General features: G+C 50.1%; 2 protein-coding genes across 2 annotated transcripts in view; one reads left to right on the forward strand and one right to left on the reverse strand.

Moving 5' to 3' along the window:
* Positions 1-2,993, forward strand: part of PTPA (protein phosphatase 2 phosphatase activator) — a gene marked incomplete in the record, with an annotated part of 8,939 nt that extends 5,946 nt beyond the window's left edge. The window contains 2 exon segments of the mRNA XM_087704906.1: positions 1,995-2,092; positions 2,533-2,993. Of these exon segments, the coding sequence (XP_087561032.1) occupies positions 1,995-2,092; positions 2,533-2,607 (173 nt within the window).
* A 14,323-nt stretch (positions 2,994-17,316) lies between these two features.
* IER5L (immediate early response 5 like) lies at positions 17,317-19,174 on the reverse strand. Its single transcript, XM_087704908.1, has one exon. The coding sequence runs from the start codon at positions 18,945-18,947 to the stop codon at positions 17,769-17,771; it is 1,179 nt and encodes a 392-aa protein (XP_087561034.1). The 5' UTR covers positions 18,948-19,174; the 3' UTR covers positions 17,317-17,768.
* Between the last annotated feature and the right edge of the window lie 3,599 nt (positions 19,175-22,773).

Genomic DNA, 22,773 nt, shown 5'->3' on the forward strand with positions numbered 1-22,773 from the left:
TCTTCTCAAGGGTGTGCCCCAGAATCGAGTCCGGAAAAGTAACTCAACTGCTTTTTCGCCTCCCTGCAAGCAGCCCTCTTTGCCACTCGCTTGGGAGTTCATCCGAATCTCTTTTCTCTCTCTTTCTCTCTCTCTTCTCTCTCTTTCTCTCTCTCTCTCTCTCTCTCTCTCTCTCCCTCCCTCCCTCCCTCCCTCCCTCCCTCCCTCCCTCCCTCCCTCCCTCCCTCCCTCTCTCTCTCTCTCTCTCTCTCTCTCTCTCTCTCTCTCTCTTCGCAGAAAGGTGTCAGGCAAGGAGGAAGGCTGGCATTAGGGGGGGGAAATGTGGGGGCCTTTTGGAGGGGGTTCCCTCCTGAAGATTGCTGGAGAAATCGGACCACCTCAACGGGGCGCATCTCAGCCTTCCCAAAAACGCTCCGATGCCCAGGCAGCCAGCAGAACCGGTCTTTTGGCCTTTGGGCAGGGCTGGGCGCAGATTGGCAGGCAGGAAATAAATAAGAGAAAGGCAGAGTTGGAAGGGACCTGGGAGGTCGTCTAGTCCAGCCCCCTGCTCAAGGGCAGGAGATCTACCATTCCAGATAAAACCTCCAGTGATGGAGCCCCCTGCAACTTCTGGAGGAAGCCTTTCCACTGATGAATTGTTCTCACTGCCAGGAAATTTCTCCTTAATTCTAAGTTGTTTATCTTGTCCTGCCCTCTGGCGCTTTGGGGAATAGGTCAGCCCCTTCCTCCCTGTGACAGACCCCCCCCCCAAGTACTCACAATGGCTATCGTGTTGCCCCCTAATCCTTTCCTCCAATAAACTAGAGATAAGCCACTTCCCTTAAACCATTGTGTGATTTAGCCTCTAGAGCAGTGTTTCTCAACCTTGGCAACTTGAAGATGTCTGGACTTCAACTCCCCAGAATTCCCCAGCCAGCGAATGCTGGCTGGGGAATTCTGGGAGTTGAAGTCCGGACATCTTCAAGTTGCCAAGGTTGAGAAACACTGATCTAGATCCCTTCTCGTCTTCCGTTGCTCTTCTCCGCACTCTTTCCGGAGTCTCTGTGTGTGTCCATCAGCCGTCAGAACTTTGAAAGAACCAATTTTGGGTGCTTGGCTTCTGACTGGCCTTGACCGCCATTGGCATCATCCCGGGCTCATGAGACCACGATTTTTCCTTCCGACCTCTGGCAGAAAACGCCCATTGAGTCAAAAGGATTCCTTTTATGATGGCCACCGTGTTCGGTTCACACCGCCACAGAAAAGGTGGTGAAATCGATCGCATGGTGAATTGGCTTAACAATCGCCATGACTTGTGGTCACAACCCCAGTTATGGTCGTAGGTCGAGGATTAACGCTGAGGTTCTGGTTGACTGCGTTGTGTAGACTGCTCCACTTGGGATAAACTGGGTTTTAAGTTCAGACCCACAGCAAGTCCGTTCTCTTTTCTCCCGACAGTTTCTCCTGAGGGCTTTCAAAGAAACCCACACGGGCCAACTGTCTGCAGCCATAGCAGAGTGGGAAAACGTTCTTCTCCCCTAGAGAGGCATAATGAAATGTTTATGTTTGTTTAGAATGTTTATTAACATTTGTAGGCCGCCCTTTTCCCTGAGGGGACTCAGGGGCTCACATAAAATCAGGAAGGGGAATACAAACAATGACGTAGACACATATAATAAAAGTAATAAGCAACATTCATTCATCATTCGGGGGGGGGGGGGGCAACTATCTTCATCCCCAGGCCTGACGGGATAGCCAGTTCTTGAGGGCTGTGCGGAAGGCCTGGACAGTGGTGAGGGTACGAATCTCCACGGGGAGCTCGTTCCAAGGGTCGGGGCTACTACTGAGAAGGCCCTCCTCCTTGTAGTTGCCAGCCGGCACTGGCTGGCCGATGGGAGGAGGGGAGCCACGTGTGGGTGTTTTTACACCACTGGTTACCACTTTGGGCTCCCGTTAGTTGTGGAGATGGGCCTCAAGGTTAACGCTGCTTCCTTTTGCCCTCCAGATGAAGACAGGGCCCTTCCCTGAGCACTCCAACCAGCTGTGGAACATCAGCGCCGTCCCTTCGTGGTCCAAAGTCAACCAGGGGCTCATCCGGATGTACAAAGCCGAGGTGAGGAAAGGCAGAGGAAAGCGGGGGGGGGGAGGAAACAGCACCTCTCCATCCAGATGTCCATTCTGGGTCAGACATCTGTCCGACCTTCAGGCTGACTATGAACGTGAAGAGCTGGCATTTGTCAGTCAAACCTGGACCTGTCATGAAATGAAAGGCCAGATAGAACCAGTTTGGTCTAGTGGTGAAGGTGCCAGGATAGGAAGTGGGAGGCGGGGAGTTCTAGCCTCGCCTTGGCCGTGAAAGCCAGCTGGGTGGCTTAGGGGCAATCGCCAGGAGTCGGGGAGTTCTAGTCCTGCTTTAGGCCTGACTGGATGATTGGGGGCCAGTTTACCCTCGGAGGCCTGAGGTCCTGGACTTTTTGCCTGGTGATTCCAGACCGTGATGGACGCCGGATGTCAAACTTCTGTCCCTCTTCCCTTTCTTTCCCCTTCTTTTAGTGCCTGGAGAAGTTCCCCGTCATTCAGCACTTCAAATTCGGCAGCCTGCTTCCTATCCAGCCTGTCACACCTTAAAGGAGCTCTGTTGGTGATGGGACCGAGGGGGGGGGGGGGAGCCCTGGAGAACGGCAGGGGAGGGGGAGGGCTCTTCTTCTGAGTCACCCCCAAACCCCCCGCCAGCCCCGATGCTCCTTCCTTTCGGCAGGAGCCTGGCAGGGCACAACTGACCAAGAAGACCCTGGCATTCGCAATCACACACACACACACACAAAAAAAATGAAAAAAAGGCAAGAGGTGGACTTGACTCAGGACATGCAATGGTCCCCCCCCCTCTTCTGCACCCCTTTTTTTCATTTGCCCCAGGATGGTTGGTGCTCTTGAGGTGGGGGTGGGGGGGCAGTTTGCTTCTCTGAGCTGTGCTGTATATTTTGTTGGGGAAATACACAAGCGTTAAAACTTCAGAGTCAAGCTGGACGTGCTGGCATTTTTCCCAGGGCTCCCTTCCCAATCCTTCCCCTCCTTTGCCTTGATCCCTTTGGGCAGGGGTCTCCAAACCTGGCCCCTTTAAGACTTCTGCACTCCCAGAATTCCCCCAGCCAGCTTCGATTTCGGACCCTTTCCATTCAGGGATCAGGGGGTTATTCCCCTCTCCACCCCAGAGAGAAAGCTTCCATACCAGTGTTTTCACAACCTTGGGGGGGAAATCAAATTTGAAGGGTTCAGACAGGGGGCCGGGGGGGGGGGGAGACACGTTCAAGGAAAAGCATAGTCTCTTGCTGGCCTACATCAAGAAAAGATTACAGGTTGAGAATCCCAGATTCTGCTCGGTGCCTGGTGAAATTGACTAGATGGGAAAGTGGAATTGACTAACTTGCTCTTTGTAAGAACTGGAAATTGACCGGGGAGGGGGGGGGGCTCAATTTCAATTCGGCCGGGGTTCCAGATCTCGAGCAATCTGCTTTTCCTTGAATTTTGCTTCTTCCAAGTCACGATTTGCAAAAATGGCAACCTACATCTAAATCAGAGACTGGATGGTTGGAAGCAAAGCCTCTTTGCGGTGCAGAAAATGAACCAAAGGGGAAAGAGCCAAAACGGGAATATCTCTTGCTGGCTGGGAGATTCTGGGGGTTGAAATCCACCCACCTTAAAATTTGCCAACTGAAACCACAGGGGGGTCTGCGTCCACGGAGCACCCCTCACCAGATCAAGGGAAGATGGTTTGCGTTCACACCAAAACATAAAAGCACAAAGGCTAGGGAATTCTGGGAGTTGAAGTCCACGCCTCTTAAAAACCACCAAGATTGAGAACCGTTGCTCCGCGCAAAGGCAGCCTCTTTTATTTTGAAAGTGTGCGACGTTTCTCACCCGCCTTCCCCAGCTTCCCAGCCTTTTTCTGCACGGTGGCTATTTAGCGAGGAGGGGGATTCCCTCGTGGACCCCCAAGGAAGCATGGAATCCGGTCCTTTAAAAAGGGAGTTGGGTCAGAAGCTGCCAGGCAAGCTCGATCTGGAAGCTTCCTGGCCAAAACAGTTCCTCCTCTCCAGCCCACCTGGAGAAAATGAAGAGTAACTCCATGCATTGTGGGATTGGCTAAGATTTGGGGTTTTTTTTCCCACGTGGACCAGGGAGTTTTAGATCTCCCAAAAAAGGAAGGATGAAAACGCTACACCCCACAGTATTTCGGGCCAAGGAGCCAAATTCTATTTAAATCACACCTTCAAAACATTTTGGTTGAAAACAGCCCCCAACACCCCCCCCAAAAAAACCCCAAAACACACTCCGCAAAAGTCTTTCCGGTTTCTTTGTTTGTTTTTCTTTCCAGTCAAGTCTAAAAGCAAATAATATTGTTTTAGATCTCTCGGTTGAAGTTTATGGGGAATACATGACCGGCCCTTCTCCCCACCCTCCAAGTGATTTGAAAAAGGGGGGGGGTCCCCAGTTTCTGCTATAGGTCTTTCCTCCGTTTCTAATTCAACTGTACATCTGTAGTTTTATTTTATTTTATTTATTTTTCTTGGCTCCTTGCAAAAACTTGTCAATCCCGTTTCTCCAAAATGGGAGGGCTTGGGGGTGGGGGGGGGGATTCCAAGAAACTGCTTTGCAGGTTTATTCCATTTTAAAGGAAAACCCACCCACCCCTTTTTTTCTTTCACAAAAACTCCAGCCTGAGGCTGATTTGAAAGGGGCAGGTGGTAACTTCAAAGGGCGATTCCCAGAAAGTAGTGGATTCCACCCTCCCCCCCCCCCAACTGATCTGTTTGAGGGATCCTCCATACTCTCTGAGCTTGATGGGTTTTTTGCAAGACGTTTCACAACCCAACTAGATAAGATGGACAGCAGTGTGAGGAGAGTGAGGTTGGCAGAGAGGAGGAGGAAGACAGTGAGACTGGGGGCCCTCCATGCTCTCTTATCTTAGTGGTTTTCTTGCAGAGGTTTTATTGCCCAACTAGCTTTATATCATCAGTGCTAGAAGCAAATCCCACTCCTTTCTAGCACTGATGGTGTCACCTAGTTGGGTAATGAAACGTCCTCAAGGAGAAAAAAAAGAAGATCCGGCTCGGACCCCTCATGTCAAGCCCAAGCTACAAATATTCTCCTCTTATCCACTGACCTCTTTCCCTAGCTTGACCGTAGCCTACTCTAGAGCAAGAAGTCCAGCCTTCTCGCAAATTGCACTCGGAATGGCCATGCGCGCACACAAAAACCCCAACGCCTTTTGAAACTCTGATCAAAGCAAGCGGCAGCTTCCCCAGGCAAGCTTGCAGATTGGGGGGGGGGTATTTTTGCAAACTCTGCATGTGTCTACTTGCCCCCCTCCCCAGGGAGGAGACCTCCCCTCCCCTCTCCTCCCTTCCCCCTCAAAAGGTCCATCTTTGCCTGTTTCTGTTGAACGCCAAGGAGCGGCGGTGGCTGCCCCTTCCATTAAATAGGATTGGCCTCTTTCTCTGTGTGACATAGCTTTTATTAATTCCAGGGAGTCTTCAGGGCCCACCTCGGCGTTCCTTTGGCTGGTCTGACGGTCAGTGGTTTCAAAACCACCTCTTCCTAGATTTTATAGTACAATAGCCTAAATTTCAAGATCTTGCTCTCTCCACGCCCACGAGTCCACCCCATGGTCCAATCTTCCACTGCCACGCTGGCAGCTTCCGCCCATCCAGTTCCGGTCAGGTGCAGAGGTGAAAAGACAAAGGATGACCTTGGCTTTCTGGAAAGAATGTTGTTACGGCTACATATCATCTAACTCTGTATAATCCCCCCCCCTCCCATTTGCCCACCATAGAAAATGCATAGTAGAATAATAGAAAGTGTGTTTTTTTATTTGTGCTGATAAATAAATAAAGGGAGACTAGTATAGATCTATTTCAAGCTATTTAGCTCTCATCAGCTAGCCATACCCTTACTGGGATTCGAACCTGGGCTATGTTGCATACTAGGCAGAGATCTTAGCCATTAGGCCACAGGCTCTAATCCGTTATCAGTGAAGCCAGGGTGAAAGGTATCTATTAGATTTTTTTTTTTCAAATCCCAGTAAGGGTATGGCTAGCTGATGAGAGCTAAATAGCTTGAAATAGATCTATACTAGTCTCCCTTTATTTATTTATCAGCACAAATAAAAAAACACAAATATAACAAAGGCAACAGTAAAAATATTGGGTTTCTGTCGTGATGGACTCTTGTGACGAGCCGATTGACAGATGATGGAAGCAGTTAGCTTCCTCCCATAGTTGGGGCTTACCAGGGGTTGTAAAAAATCTTATATATATATAAACCCAATATTTTTACTGTTGCCTGTCTACAAATAAAAAAAAACACACACACACACATATATATATATACACACACACACACACATACACACACACACACACACTGTTTCTAGAGAGAGAGAGAAAGCTGATACCAGGTCTTCCCTTTGTAAGAACTATTTAATTCTGGGGCAGGCAACTTTGTATTGGGGGGGGGGAGGTAAAGTAAACTACCATTTAGGCCAGATGCAGGATCAGTGAAATTGCATAGTTAGTAGAAGGGCTTCCTGTCCTTTCTACAACTCACCTGTCCTAGTAATAAGAGCAAAATAATATAATTGAACCATGTGGTGCTGATGATGATGATAATAATAATAATGATATGTTTTTGGAGGAGATCAGGTTGGCAATTCATTCCTAAGGAGGGTCTTCTTCTCCCATAGGATCTGGGTGGGGGGGGGAAGAGAACTTAATGGGATGGGAGAAGCCTTTAAGCTTTGAGGAAAGTCACTCTGGAGGATATCTGGAGTGGCCTTTGGATTCTGGGAAAGGGAGGAGGGCCTAGGAGAAGGTTACTACAGTCTTGCAAAGCCTCAGTGGTGCCTGCCTTGGTAGCATTACTTGCAAAGAAGTGCTTGGAACGCAGGTCGTCCTGGACTTACGACCTTTCATTTAGTGGCCATTCAAAATTACACCAGCCCTGAAAAAAGTGACTTACGACCGTTTTTCCCACAGTAGTTGCAGCATCCTAGCATTGGTCACGTGAATAAAATTCAAACCCTTGGCAACTGACATGTACCTAGGACAGTTGCCCTGTGCCCCGGGGGGGGGGGGACACACACGTGTGTCACGCGATCTGCTTTTGCAACCTTCTGACACATCGATGTCAATGGGGGAAGCCAGGTTCCCTTAACAACCCTGTTACTAACTGAACAACTGCAGGGATTCACTTAACGACTGTGGCAAGGAAGGTGGTCAAATGGGGCTGAACTCACTGAACAAATGTTTCCCTTAGCAACAGGCATTTTTGGCCTCCGTGGTGGTCGTAAGTCGAGGACTCCCTGCTAGCCTACATCAAGAAAAGGTGATAGGTTTAGGAGTCGCGGATTCGGCTGAACGGCTGGTGAAATTGATTAGACAGGAAGGTGAAATTGACTAACCCTTGCTCTCTGTAAGATCCTAGTTGTGGAATTGACTTAAAAGAAGGGGCGGGGGGGTCCTACTAGATCTTGAGGAATTGAGTTTTGCATCTTCCAGGAAATTATTGGAGAGGGTGAGGTGGGGAAGCATTTGTTTAAAAGCAAACACGTATCGTGCGTCTAAATCGGAGGGTGAGGATTAGAAGCGAAGCTTCTTTGCGGGCAGAAAACAGACAAAACGGGGAAACGGCGACCGATTGGAGAATTCTGGGAGTTGAAATCCACACATCTCAAAGTTGCTGGGATCTAGAAACACTAGAATAGACCAGTGTTTTTCAACCTTGGCAACTTGAAGATGTCTGGACTTCAACTCCCAGAATTCCCCAGCCAGCATTCGCTGGCTGGGGAATTCTGGGAGTTGAAGTCCAGACATCTTCAAGTTGCCAAGGTTGAAAAACACTGGAATAGACCAACTAAAACCCTACGAACTGTGTTGCAACACCCCTAACCAGAACAAGGGAAGACAGTTAACATTCACACAAAACCTGAAGCTTCTTCAGCGTCAACCTTAGTTAAACTTTTGTGACTTTTAACATTGGCGGGTTTGACAAGCTTGCGGTCTCTCTCCCCCCCCCCCCGCCCCAAACGAATTCAGTAGCATTATTAGAATATTCCCAACAAATTCTGCTTCTAGATTTGCCAAAGAAACTTCATGCAAACATTGCCTGTAGGAAATCCGTCCGGAAATACATTCCGCTAATTCTGGTAAGGATTTCTCTCCATTCCAGAGGGGATTGCAGGAATTTCAGCTTCAGGATCTCTCGTGATCCTTGAGGATCACCGAACAGGTGAAGGGGAACTTTTTATTTGTTGGAAGAGATATAAGCACTCCGGGCAGATAATGTAAAAGCTGGATGAAAACTGAGCCCGACCAATTTCTTTACTGGCCTCCTGCCACAAGCACCAGCTTTTATAATAGCTCTGCTATTAACATCGCTAAGTGGAGAAAATGAAGCTGGGCCTGAATCAGGATGGACTTCTGGTGGCTTCATGGACGCTTCGGTTTGGGTCTCCCAGTCTTCCACTCCCGCGTCGTTCCAAATAAGGGGAGATCAAAAGGACACACTTGGACTCCTGCAGCTGGTTCAAAAAAGGATATTGAGGCCCTAGATAAGAGGGCAGAGAAACGCAACAAGGATGATCGGGGCTGGAGGCTAAAACGTATGAAGAGCGGTTGCAGGAATTGGGTATGTCTAGTCTTAAAAAAAAAAAGGAAAGCAGTGGCTCAGTGGCTAAGATGCTTGTTGATCCGAAAGGTCGCTGGTTCGAATCCTGAGTGCCGCGTAAGGGAGTGAGCTCCCGTGACTTGTCCCAGCTTCTGCCAACCTAGCAGTTCGAAAGCACGTAAAAAATGCAAGTAGAAAAATAGGAACCGTCTTTGGTGGGAAGGGAACAGCCTTCCGTGTGCCTTTGGCGTTGAATCATGCCGGCCACATGACCACGGAGACGTCTTCGGACAGCGCTGGCTCTTCGGCTTTGGAAAGGAGATGAGCACCATTGCCCCCTAGAGTCGGGAACGACTGGCACTTGTATGTGTGAGGGGAACTTTTACCTTTAGTGAAAAGGAGGACCAGGTGTGATGTGATAGAATAACAGAATGACAAGAGTTGGAAGGGACCTTGGAGGTCTTCTAGTCCAACCCCCTGCTCAGGTAGGAAGCCCCATATCATTTCGAACAGGGGATTGTCCAATCTCTTCTTAAAGACATCCAGGGTTGGAGCAATCACAACTTCTGGAGGCAAAGCCTTCCACCGGTTAATTGTTTTCCATGTCAGGAAATTTCTCCTTAGTTCTAGGTTGGTCTTCCAGTATTTGAGGGGCTGCTACAAAGAAGGGGGTCAGCCTGTTCTCCAAAGCACCAGAAGGCAGTGGATGGAAACCCCCGAAGGAGAGGAGCTTTCCTGGCAGAACAATTAACCCGTGGAAAGGCTCGCTCTCTGATGTGGGTGCTCCAGCATTGGAGATTTTCAAGAAGATACTGGACATCCATTTGTCTGGGCTGGGATGAGTCTCCTGCCTTGAGTAGGGGGTCGGACTAGAAGACCTCCAGGGTCTCCACTAGCCCTGAGGATTCTGTGTTCTATGATCTGGAAGCTGTATTCCTTGCCCTCAACTTCGGGCCATCCCTTTAGCGACCACGTGTGCGTTTGTGTTTGTGTGTGTGAAGGATGAGTCCTTCGAATCGAAATAAACAACGGAAAAATCCTGTTTTTGTTTGTGTAGCTCTCCATAATTCTGGAGATCCAGGTTGTGTTTTTGAGATAACCATCCTTGATTCGCATCCCGTGTTTATTTTGGATCAGTCTCTGCTCTTGAGAGCTGCTGATGCTGATGCACAATACCCCAAATCTCTGCGGGAGAATTCTGACAGCAATCCAGGCAATCGCATATGTAACACAAACACACACATTCACACACACACGAGCCATTTGCCACCCTCCCCTCCCTAGATTTGTGACACACACACACACACACCCCTCCCCAGGTTGAGAATCCTTGGAGTAAAACATGGCGAAACTGACTAGATCCGGTTGCCAGAGCGGCAATATCCAAAAAGGATGGACGCCCCGACAATTTCTTTTCTCCAAAGTTCTGTTGGCCTGGAAGGATTCTGGTAGCCAACGTCTCCGTCTCCAACCTGGCAAATAGATCAGATGCCCAAAGATTTAAGAGGCGTCTCTTCCAACCATCTGATCAGAGCATCCCCTGAAACCGTGATGGCGAAGTAGAGCCCTCTGTGTGGTCACGGCCGCCATCGCCAGCTGCTCTCCTGGTTTTCAGTGCTGGCCAGCTGGTTTTCTTTGGGCGCCGGAGTGCTGGGAAACGGCCTGAAAAAGCTCCGGAAAACAGCCTGGTTTTTTTTTGGCAGTTTTGGCCCGTTTTTCAGGCCGTTTTGTGGCGCTTGGGCCCCCGCGAAGCCCCACTGAAAAACAGCCTGAAAACAACCCGAAAAACGGCCTGAAAAAAGAACCCCAAAACAGGCATGTGTGCGCTGGCCAGCTTGTCCTTGGGTTCCCAGTGCTCTGCCGTCCGCGAAGACCAGCTGGCTGAAGCGCATGTGACTGCTGGAAACCCCACAACCAGTTGGCCCGTGTACATGTAGATTGGCCAGCTGGTCTTCGGGTTTCCGGCACTCCGGCGCACAGACATGAAGGTGCATAAACGCGTGTTCCAGTTTGGGCACTCGGTGCCCCAAAGGTTCGCCATCATCACTGCGCTAAAGCTTTGGCCAGCTCTCTGCACACGCTCAGATGCCCCTTGTCTGCCCTTCTTCTGTCTCCCTCCTTCCCACAGAGCCATCCCCTTCCCTCCTCTTTCCCTGCCTCATCCGCACATTCATCAGCCGCCCCTAAATTAATCATCACGCAGGTGAATTTTCAGGGTGACGGGGAAAATCGCCCCTCTCTCTTCCCCCCCCTTCTCCCCTAACACCCCTCTCCCAACACCCCTCATTCCTTTCCCTGCCACTCTCTATTCTGCTGCTGTGCTAAGTTTTCTCTCCCTCGGAAAAAAGAAAGAAAAAAAAAAGAAGGAATTGCTGAGCTGACAGCCGAGGAGAAAAGATGAAACGAGCAGCAGCGCAGCTTTAGCGGTTCAAAGGCTGGAATTTCTGCTGGGGTTTGCAACCGAACCATCGTCCCCGGCTTCCAAGCCATGAGGTCGAAAGTTGGTGCGAAGGATAATGAGAAAAAAGGGGTTGGGCGCCTGAGACGGTGCAGAGTGGGTTTTCTCCCCCCATCCCCAGCACAGTTGTCAGGCTAGAGGGATCGGGGGGGGGGGGGGGGACCTGGTTAATTTTAATTTTAAAAGACAAAAGTTCCCCTTTGCAGCCCACGATGCGATCCAAGCGGACAGTTGAAGGTTAACAAAGCTAAATTTGTCAGCTTACGACAGTTCATTTACTGACCGTTTGAAGTTACTGTTCTGACCGAGGCTTCCCGAGAGGATGAAGCCAACTCCTGGTCCGAGAAAAACCCCTTTTATTGATTCTGCTCATTCGCCTCCAGCAAAGTCTTTCAAGGGAGGATTTACGGTCACAGACCTTATCTGGCATGGAGAGCTGCCAGGCATAAAATCTGCAGAACTTGGCAAGGAGCCGCGGAGAGTCACGAACCAATGAAGCAAACTGATTAATTTGCTGTGACTTCTGCTCATTCACCTACAGCAAAGTCTTTCAAGGGAGGATTTACGGTCACAGACCTCATCTGGCTTGGAGAGCTGACAGGCCGAGATCTGCAGAACTTGGCAAGGAGCCTCGGAGAGTCACGAACCAATGAAGCGAACTAATTGTCTCCTGCAAACTCCACTCCCCTTTCGCTCCTCTTTTATTTCCTCTTGGGCGGGGGGGCATTCATCGCCTACTTGTGGCCTTACTCCCAAGTCGGCCCCTGTTCTTTAGCTCTTCCCTTTATCTGGCAACTCTGTGCATGCACACACTGGGAACAGGCTCCAGCTGTTCTTCTGCCTCACTGATGTCTGACTCTGAAGGCAGCTGATAACTGGCATACTTAACCACTGTGGCAAGAAAGGTAAAAAAAATGGGGGCAAAGCTCACTTGGTTCGAAAAGGGATAGGAGACCACCAGGGGACCAAAATTTTAAAACAAATTTTTTTTTTGACAATAGCGGAAAATCATTTTTGAACTTCAACAAGGAAACTATCTGGATTTGTTGATGATGTCAACACAGTTAAACTTAGCAGGAACAATTTTTTATTCTAACCCGGGCTGACGTCCAAAAACCTAAGCGGTGTTTCCAACTGAACAAGACGCCACCAGGAGATCTCGATGCCATAGACCAGTGGTTCCCAAACTTGGCAACTTTTAAGACTTGTGGACTTCAACTCCCAGAATTCTCCAGCCAGCTCTGCAGAGCTGGCTGGAGAATTCTGGGAGTTGAAGTCCACAAGTCTTAAAAGTTGCCAAGTTTGGGAACCACTGCCATAGCCTAGAGGGCGAAGTTGACAAAACTCTTCCAACCTCTTTCCTAGCCTTGCCTTGAAAACGTTGAGCGTGTCCGTTCTTGAAAGAGACTCGACTCGAATTTGGAGGCGGCTCTTAATTAACTCTCTTTAAAAAAAAAAAGCCTCTCTTTTTTTTTCTACTTGAGTTTTTAATGTCGTTAGCTGCCTTGAGCGTTTGGCGGCAAGATCACAACTGCATGGAATTAAATATGAATTAATCTTAACTGAAAGCAAGGATACAGTTAACCAACCATTAATAAATTAATTAAGTCAATATGAACCTTAAGGATCGGCGCCGCGAATAGGTTTTATCCCGCGTAAGTTGGTTGGGACGTTGGTCTGGTTTCCATTGGCCTGCAAACATCCCCATTTCTATCCCCCCCCCATTTCTTTTTAAATAGGCGACCTGATGGGGCCAGCAGTATTTGCTGTATGTGCTTCCCTAAAGTAGATGGGGGTAGATGGGCTTTGTAGTCTGCCTCTGTAGCCACTCTGCCCTCTTTCCTGTCCTTGCAACGCTGGCTGGGCCGAGGGTGGGGAGGCTGGGAAGCGTAGTCACTGCCCCTCTGGAGGGCACCAGGTTGGCCGAACTGGCACCTGAGGGAGGGGGGTTGGAAGCTGGTTTTCTGGGTGCTTCGCCCAACCCACAAACCAGTTGCTAAATTAACCTGTTTTTGTAGGTTCTCCCCGTCCATTGGCCTGGTTCCCACAACATACTTAACCGGGTTCATGGAGAGGTTAACTGTCTTGTGGGAATACCAAAAAGGGTCCATCCAGAAGAGCCAGTCTCGCTAATTATCAGGGGTTTAAATTTAGCCAGGAACAAACTCCTGTCTTTCGGCTAATTCCGTTTTCTCCCCCACCTCTCTCTCTCTCTCTGCCCTCCGCAACAGGCAAGCAAGGTCAGGGCTGTTTTCAACACGGTTTATTTACAAGACAGCTTTTATTTCGGGTTTTTTGCATGCTCTCTTGCAAAGCGGTTGGGCCCTTTTTGAAGGGGGGGGGGATAGAAAAACAACGGAATTCATCCCGCTAAGCTAAGCTCTGGGTTTTTCTTGGTCTTCCAGGAAAAGGAGACAGATAGAAAGAGCGGCTGAAATGAGGCTGGAAACAGCCTCTCTTTAATAAAAAAAAAATAATCCCACCAGAAAGAGGGGTAGAAATGGTCTTCTCTGTTCCAGCTGTTGCCCAAATTTGAATCCTGGTCTTTAATTTTGGAATTAAAAACGTAGGTTCACTCCCTTCTTTGCTCTGGATAATGCGCAAAATATGGAAGAGACCAACTCTGCTTGGATTCAGTCAACCTAAAGTGCAATTCTTTTTCTTCTGTCGCAATAATCCCCCCTCTCTGGATACCTGTAGCCCCCATTGGAAAAGGAATTTGTTGTGTAAATTCTATTTTCACCAGGACGTCTGTGCTGATTTGGGTGTATTATTATTTCTCACGTTTTCTGGTCATGGCCAGGTTTTGGAGATCCTGAGGTCATCCCCTTGCTTTGTGCAGGAGAGAGGGAGGGTGGAAGGAAGGAAGTAAAGAATGGGAAGGAAGGAAGGAGGGAGGGAGATTGGAATGGGAAGAAAGGAATTGAGAAGATGGTTGGAAGGAAGGAAGGAAAGAATCTACTTATAGGGGCAGGGGAGGGAGGGAGAAAGGAAAGAAGGAAGGAGGGAGGGAAAGAGAAGGAGATAGGAAGGAGGGAGGGAGATTGGAATGAGAAGGAATTGATAGTTGGGAAAGATGGAAGGAGGGAATGAAGGAAGGCACCTGGCTGACATTGAGCCAATCACCAGGTGACAATGAGTTCTAGTCTTGTCTTCGGCGTAAAAGCCAGCTGGGTGACTTTGGACCAGTCAGCCCAAACTCGCCTCACAAGGTTGTTGTGGAGAAAAGAGTAGGAGGAAAATATGTTGGATTTGTTCGCCACTTTGAGTTGTTTGTAAAAATAATAAAGGCAGGATACAGATAAAACCCTGGTTTGTTTGGTAAATCCTGATGTATGACGTAGTGCGTGGACTCAGTTGTTCATTAACACCATAGCTTAGCATCCTGCAGCAACTGGCCTGGGTTATCCAAGTTGTGGAGTAGCCTTTTTCTGTTTTAATCTTTTATGCAGCCCATTTGGGGTGTGTGTGTGTGTATGTGTTTGTGTGTGCTGATCTGTGAACGTCTGTGCAAAGAGGCAATGGGAGAAAAGTATTCCACTTCCCCCTCCCAGTATTGATATAAACCCCTTCCCCAAATGAGTTGAATTTGGACTCCACTCAACCCAAGATCCCTTCCAACTCTTTTTCTGAATTTTGCCTTCTGAATTTCAAATGTATTTTCTAAAAAATCTGCTACAGCATAATGCTGCAATGCCCACATTGACCACTAGGGAGAGCTCTGGCAATTGCCTTTTCAGCTGGACTCTACCTCGGTTGCAAATCTAAGATTGGAAAAAACGAATTAAAAATTATATACATTCTTCAACAAAAGGTTAAAAAGATGGAAGGGAACTCTCGTTTAAATATCAGCCTCCGATTTCAATACATTCCGTTCTCCTGGAATTCAATTCAGATCTAAAATGGGCTTTTTCAGACCTGACATTCAGCAAGATTAAACAAAGATCAACTCGTAATATTAACATGATCCATAATAAATGATTTTCCTACTTAAGAAAACAGTAATAATATATATTTAAAAATTATGGTAGCGAGTGCACAAATTCATCAAAATCCATCCGTGAGTCTTAGAAACCAAAACGGTCATCTTCCTGGGGCCAGAATATAAATATCCCGTCCGGTTAATAATTCTAATAAGGGATGTCAAAAAGTTTTGATTTATTATGCCAATTTTGCCCGGGAGTTGGGAATCTCTGCTTTAGCTATATTTTAGGAAGAGCTCCTATTTTTTTTAAGTGTTTGTGTAGGCACACATGTGCACTATCACACACACCCATTAATTTTGAGGCCAGCCTGTAGTTGGTCAGAAAAATCCTTTTATTACCTTCATTCATTTGGTTTAAAGAAAGGGGTGTGTGGAAAACACCACCAAGTGGCGTAAAGCAGAGATAACAAACTCCGCTCTAGATAAAAAGAAAAGAGGGAAAAACAAACTTTTAGGAACAGGGGCCGCATAACCATGTTTTATAGATCCACAAGGGGGAAAAAAAACTTTTATCCCTTTGTCAAAGGAACGCTTCTGTTAATTTTTTTTTTTTAGAATCCCAAACTCAAACTCTCTCTGAATCCACCCAAACTTCCCCAAGCATAAATATATATATTTTTTAGCAACTCAGGTTTGCTCCAGATACTAAATGCTACTAATGAAGACAGCTTTTTGCTGCTTTTTTTGTTTAAAAGATAGCATTTAGCAGATGCTGTTTTCTTCCAATCTGGTTATCTTGAGAAAATCGATCTTTCTCTCTCCTTTTGTTTATTCGTTTGGATAAGGCTTGGCCCCCCCTCCCCTTCCCAAAATATTAAAATGTGCCTGATGACATGGAGTTAAATCCTTTCAGCCAAGGGCCTTTTTCAGTTGAAACAAGTCAACTATTTTGTTTCAAGCAAAACTTTTGTGTTAGTTGGGCTGGCAAGCAAATCTCATCAGTTGAGTCACTCAGTTTACACATGAGCAGCAACAACTGAAGTTAAGATTTGCAGTCCCCCCTCCACCCCCACCCAGCTCTAAGCTTTTTGTAAGCAAAGGATAACACAGCCACTTGCTCTCCCCATTTTATAATTGGCCTTTTTATTAAGATTATAAATTTAAACAAATCTGAACAGTTTTACCCGGTGATATACACTTCAGTATGCACACACACACGCACACACACACAAATATACAGAGATACAAAGGGAGGGTGGGGAAAAATAATAATAGTTTGGCAATGAGGTCCTTTAATACACAGTGCTGAAATGTGAAGTGGATGGCAGATTGGGAAAAAAAACTACCTTTTTACAACAAAAGGCTATTTTCCTCCCTTCCCTTGCAAAATAATAATTAAAAAAAAAAGAACACAAATTTAATTCCCATTCCCCTCCTCTCCGAGAAATAAAAAAAGGGTTACAGAAAACACAGGCTTTTATTTATTTTATTTATTTTCCTGCACACAGGACTGAACAATGCTGGCTGGTTGAGGAGTTGTTTTTTTAAAAAAACGGAGGAGTCATCCAAACACATTTAAAGAGACAAAAATAGTGAACTGAGGAGCAGGCAAGAGTTGTTTTGCCTCTTTCTTCCAGGCGTCCCTTGGGATGGAGGGAAGCAGACAGCTGTGCATGATGGGAGCTGTTACCTCCCCCCAAACCCCATCTGCAAATGGACTACTTAAGAGGGTGCAAGGGTGTGTGTTGCGGTGTTTGTGTACATGCAAGGACAAAATAGCAACCATCTCCAACGTGGTCAATCAATACAAAAAAAATCACCCTCTGAATAAATTTCTTTCTGCAGCATAAAACGTTGGGGATTTTTTAAAAAAAGGGTTCGGTGGAGGAGGGGAGGCCCATGTCCACTAAAGGTCCCTCCTCAAAACCCAAAGCGGCTGCAAAGTGAGGGAGGGGGGTTTATACAGTACATTTGAGTTGGGGGGCAGCGACTCTAGAGCGAAATCCGTTGAAAACCCAGCATTTTCAAGGGGCTTTTAAAATAGAACTCGGAAGCCTTTAAAAATATTTCTCACCAGCCTTACAGCCGGGAAAGGAAAAATCGCCTTCTTTCCAAGTAGGGGCCAGTCTCCAATTTTCCACTTTAGGTTCCCTCCCCCCCGACAATGCCCCCTTCCAAGCAGGCAGAACTAACTCTTGCCCCACCGAGACCCCCCTCAAAAAATATGGCCTTCCCCCCCCTCCCATGCGGCATTCGCGCTCGTTCACGGTCCCACCTCCCCCCCCCGGGTTTTTTTAAAAATGACCTCCCCCTCCTCTTTAAAAGAAAAAGGAAACCGAAGAAGGCTTGGAGCCCAGGAAAAAGGCAACCCCAGAGCCCCCTCCAACTCAAAAGCGCCGGGAAATCAAGAAACAAAGGAAAAGTTATTCGCCCGTCTTCCGCGTTCCTCGCTGCCCGAATCGCCTCGCCTCTCCTCGGCCGTCCCTCTGCTGCAAAAATTGAGCTCCGGTGGCCCCGGGAAACTCCGTGGTCCAAATTTTAGAAAACATTCGCTCGGTTCGACGTCCACCCTCCCCAAAAGCCTTTCCCCCTCCCCTCCCAGGTTCAGCCCAGACCCCCGCAAGTCCAGTCTTTGTTTCAGGGTCTCCCGCCCACCCCCCAATAATCACAGCCGTCCCCCACAGCGTCCGAAAAGGGGCCGAGCGGCGGGGAGAGCCCCGCAAAAGCCGACCCCGGCCGCTCTCAAAAGGCCACGATGGCCCGCGTCCAAGCCCCCAAACTCGCCAGCGCCTGTTTGCCGCACAGCTGTCCGCTGGAGAGCTGCTCCGAGTCCGACGGCGGTGCCGCTGGCGCCGGCCGGCTCACCAAGCCGCTGAAGCTGGAGCCGAAGATGGAGATCAGGCTGGAGATGTTGGAAGCGTCCGGCGAGGAGGAGGAGGAGGAGGAAGGATGGGAGCAGGAGGAGGAGGAGGAAGGCGAGGGCGCCTGTCCAGCGGCGGGGAAACCTTCCAAGCGGGCGCGCTTGGCACAGGAGGCGAAGGGCGAAGGCGCACCGGGCGGCGCAGGCGGCAACAGCGGCGGGTCCCCAGCGCCGCCCGCCGTTTCGTACTTGCGCTTGGCGCCCGGGCTGGGCGGAGGCAGCGGCGGTGGCGGCGGGCAGCAGCTGGCAGAGGAGGCCACGACGGCGGGGACGAGGCCGCCTGGCGGGCAGGGCGCGCAGCAGCAGTCCTGATGCAGGTAGCCGTTCTCCACCGTGGTCACCACGTGCGTGTCCAGATCCAGCACGGTGGTGCGGCTCGAGCAGTGCGCCGCGGGCCCCGACGGCGGCATCCCCGAGGGCGCGCACGGGATCCCGAAGTCAGCCCCGACGCCTCCGCTGCCGCCGCCGCCTCCTCCTCCTGCGGAGCCCGAGCTGGGGTAGCCGCGCGGCGGGTAGAAGGGCAGCGGCGAGTCCCGGCACACGCCCGCCGCGCCGGGCAGCCCCAAAGCAGCGTCGTCGGTGGGCGGCGGCGGCGGCGGCGGCAGGAGCAGCATGGACGGCGAGTCCGGCCTGGCCAGGGCGCAGCTCCGCAGCTGGAGGCCGTCGGGTCCGGCGTTGGCGGGCAGCGTCTGGAAGTCGGCGGCGGCGGCCAGCTCGCCCAGCGTCGGGGGAGCGCCGAGGGTGGGCGCGGGCGGCAAGGGCAGGGCGCCGGCGGCTCCGTCGAGGTACAGCGGGTGCGGCGGCTGGCCGGGCAGGGCGCTGCTCTGGCGGCGGTAGAGCTCGGCGTAGCGCTCGCTCAGGTAGAGCTGCCGGGCATTGCGGAGCACGTAGGAGACCAGCAGGTTCTTGTGCAGCTTCAGCCCGCCGCGCTGCGTGCGCGACATGTGGATCTTGCGCAGCGAGAGGCTGATCAGGCTCTGGGCGTCCAGCGCGCACTCCATCTTCCGCGCCGGCCGTTCAGCTTCGGCCGCCCGACGGCCACCGGGCCCGCATCCACCCGCGGCGAGGCCGGCGCTGCCCGGGGCCACTGCTCCCACGGGGGCCGCGCCGGGCAGGACCGGCCGTGCCAGGCGCTGGATGCCACCCACTCGGGAAAGGCAGCGAAAGCAGCCGCCAACCCCACCCGATGCCCGGCGCTGCCTGCTGGCTCGTCCGCCCGGCCGTCCGCGCTCGGCAGGGCCAGCACTAAGCGCGGCTATGCCCAGCCCCCGCTATTTATACCCCGTCCCCGAGCCCGCCCCCCGAGCCCGGGACCTATCTGCGGGCACCTTGGTCTTGGATTGGCAGCCGCCGCCCGCCCACCTGGGGCCCGAGCCGCCAATCCAGACGAGGCGGTTCCTTTGTGCTATTCAAATACCGATCGGGCTGACGCGGCTGGCTGGAGCGGGGCGCTCCGGAGAGGCCAGCCGAGAGGCAGGCGCCGGGCCAAGCCGGCCGGGCAGGGGGCGAGGGAGGCGGGCGGCCGCCCGGGCAGGCGGGCCGGGGGGCTTCGAGGGTTTCTCTGGGGGGTGAAGGCGGCAGGGGGGCGGCTTGCGCCGCCTGGCACAGGTGAGCCTCCCCGGGCCGGCTCTCCACGTGCGGGCCCGGGGAGGGGTGTGTGTGGCGGGCGAGTGGGCGGGGTCTCGTGGATCCCCGCCTCCCCTGCTGCAGGTGCGGGGTCGTGGGGGCCGCCGCCGCCCCAAAATCGGCCCTGAATTGGCATTTCTTTGCCTCCCAAATCGCCTGTCTGGGGATTCCCAAATGCCCGGTGCAGAAATCACGATTGCGCGCCAGCCCAGATGCACATCGTCCGGGTTTCTAGTCTTGGGGAGTTCCGTGGGATTTCCTACTTCTTGGCTCTTTCCCCCTCTTGGATTTGCATTAGCAACGAAGGCATTTTGGGGGATTTGATGGGCTTCCTTTGAAAAAGGTCCTTGCAGCAGAAGTGGTACCATCAACCTTCCAATGTCTATGTCCACTGGTCATTTTTCCTGCCATGGGGATAAATGTATGCTCAGGACCAATAACTGCCTTTGGTGCGATCCCAAAGCATCTGGAGCAGCACTTGAACACCATCAGTATTTGGCAAGCTCTGCATCAGTTTGAACAGCCTACGTCCTTCTTTCTTTGGTCAGAGCTGAAGAAGCTTCTCTGATGAGAAGTGAAACGTCTTCAAAGAAAAAAACCAGAAAGTCTCTTTAAAAAGCATCTTTGGGACAGCTTTGATGCCATCGAACAACAACATCTGCCTATTTTAGCTCCATGGGAAGGATTCCATAGGTGGACAAAAATGCCAAATCCAGTCCGAACATCTAGCCGTGTGATGAACCATAATTTATTCTTTGAAACACTTGAATACCATCAGCATTGACCAAATTCACCGTCAATTGCAAAAGGCAGGTTTTATTAGCTATGGCTTACATCCTGCAACCATATTTGTAACCCCATCTAACAGCCACATCTGCCCATCCCAGGTCTTTGGGAAATGGCCAAATCCATTCTAAACATCTGGCTGACTATGCAACCAATCATAATGATTTATTAAATTGTATACCGCTGGACTATCAGTGATTCTGGGTCATTTGCTAGAGAGAGAGAGAGAGAGAGGGAGGGAGAGAGAGAGAGAGAGAGAGAGAGCTGAGGCAGACTTGTTAACCCCAGCAATTAATTGCAAGCCCCCCAGTGGAACTAATTTGCCCTTGTTTTATGTCAAAATGTGATTTTCTTCTGCAGCGTAAGGCGAAACAACTGTAGAAGGAAGGGTTAGACCAGTGTTTCCCAACCTTGGCAACTTGAAGATGTCCGGACTTCAACTCCCAGAATTCCCCAGCCAGCATTCGCTGGCTGGGGAATTCTGGGAGTTGAAGTCCGGACATCTTCAAGTTGCCAAGGTTGGGAAACACTGGGTTAGACCATTTTTTTTTTTAATTTCTATATTTCCTTTAGGATCCAGCTAAGGGGCAGCTTGGTCTGGCTGATCTTGGTTTAGGAGTGCTGTGATGGGAGTTGGATGGGGACCTCAGAGGTCATCTAATCCAACCTCCCAGAAATCTCAGCAGAGAGACTGGGAAACAAAAAAAAAGGCTTTGAGAAAGGAGGTTTAAAAGCCCACCAGTTTTGAGCTGCTGCTTCTGCTGCTGAAAGAGTCTAGACTTGTCCTTGAAATCCCTAGAAAGTTTGATTCAAAAAGGAGATTTTATTTTCTGCCATATAATTAGTAAGCATTTAATAGGATTTGGGAAGCCGCTTTCAACTCGGCTGGGTTGGGACTGAGCAATTTGGATTTCCCTGGCACTGTGGGAAGACAAATAACCTGTTAGTGTGTTGGATGATAAGGGGTGTGGTGGCTCAGTGGCTAAGACGCTGAGCTTGTCGATCAGAAAGGTCGGCAGTTTGGCGGTTCGAATCCCTAGCGCCGCGTAAGGGAGTGAGCTCCCGTCCCAGCTTCTGCCAACCTAGCAGTTCGAAAGCACCTAAAAAATGCAAGTAGAAAAATAGGGATAATCTTTGGTGGGAAGGGAACAGCGTTCCACGTGCCTTGAGTCATGCCGGCCACATGACCACGGAGGCGTCTTCGGACAGTGCTGGCTCTCCGGCTTTGAAACAGAGATGAGCACCACTGCCCCCTAGAGTCGGGAACAACTAGCACCTATGTGCGAGGAGAATCTTTACTTTTACTTTATGTCGGATGATATCACCAATCTGAAAAATACATTACCCGTCTATGAAGGATACTTATTTTTGAGGGACCTCTGCTTGCTAAAGATTATGAGCAGTCCTTGTGTTACGACTGTAATAGAGACCGCCCACCGCCGTTGTAATTTGTGACTCCCAGAATTCCCCAGCCAACCTACTTTAAGAGGTCTGGACTTCAACTCCCAGAATTCCCCAGCCGCTTTCAGAGGTCTGGAATGCTAACTGGGAAATCCTGGGAGTTGAAGTCCACCCATCTTAAAAGTTCCCAAGATTGAAGACTCCAAAGACTGCACAGAGCCGATCCTTGACTTACAACTATTCATTTAGTGACTATTCAAAGTTACAACGGCACTGGCGAAAGCCACTTTTGGCTGTTTTTTACACTTTACCATCACTGCAGCATCTCCAGGGCCACCTGATCATAATTCAGACACCTGGCAACTGACTCATATTTACGACGGTTGCAGTATCCGGGGTGTGCGTGTCGTGTAATCCCCTTTGACGACCTCCTGACAAGCAAATTCAAGGGGGGAAGCCAAATTCACTCAAGAACCATGTTACTTGCTTGACCACCACAGAGATTCACTTACCAACCGTTGGCAAGAAAGGCCGTAAGACGGGGCAAAACTGACCGAACCGTTCCGCTTAGCGACGGACATTTCAGGGCCAACGGTGCTCCTAGGCCACACAATTCTGGCCATCAGTTGCCTCTATTGCAAAGATCGGACCCTTAAAAAAAAATTCCCCACTAAAAAAAACGACAGCAGCAAGACACGGCCCTGTGTTGAAAAGTATTTTATCGGAACGAAACCTGTAAACAAATCTTCTCAGTGCTCAGACAGAAAGCAAGACTGGGGGAAGAGGGGGGGATGAAAACCCGTAGAAGAATTTTTCCGCACGAATCCCCTCCCATGCTCTGCTCAGGAAGAGCCACGAAGTTGCAGAGAAACATGTTCGGGGGAGAATTAAATTTGTCTCAACGTGCATCCCAGCCCAAACCTGTTCAGTTATAATCCTGCCGGTTGGTTACCAGGTTGCACGAAAGGAACCGGCGGCGGAAAAAGCCTGGAGGAGATATCTGTCTCCCTGTTG

Source organism: Thamnophis sirtalis, unplaced genomic scaffold (assembly GCF_051295495.1).
Source record: "Thamnophis sirtalis isolate CommonGarterSnake01/CBP01778 unplaced genomic scaffold, rThaSir2_p1.2 scaffold_2, whole genome shotgun sequence".
In the NCBI taxonomy this organism is placed as follows: domain Eukaryota; kingdom Metazoa; phylum Chordata; class Lepidosauria; order Squamata; family Natricidae; genus Thamnophis; species Thamnophis sirtalis.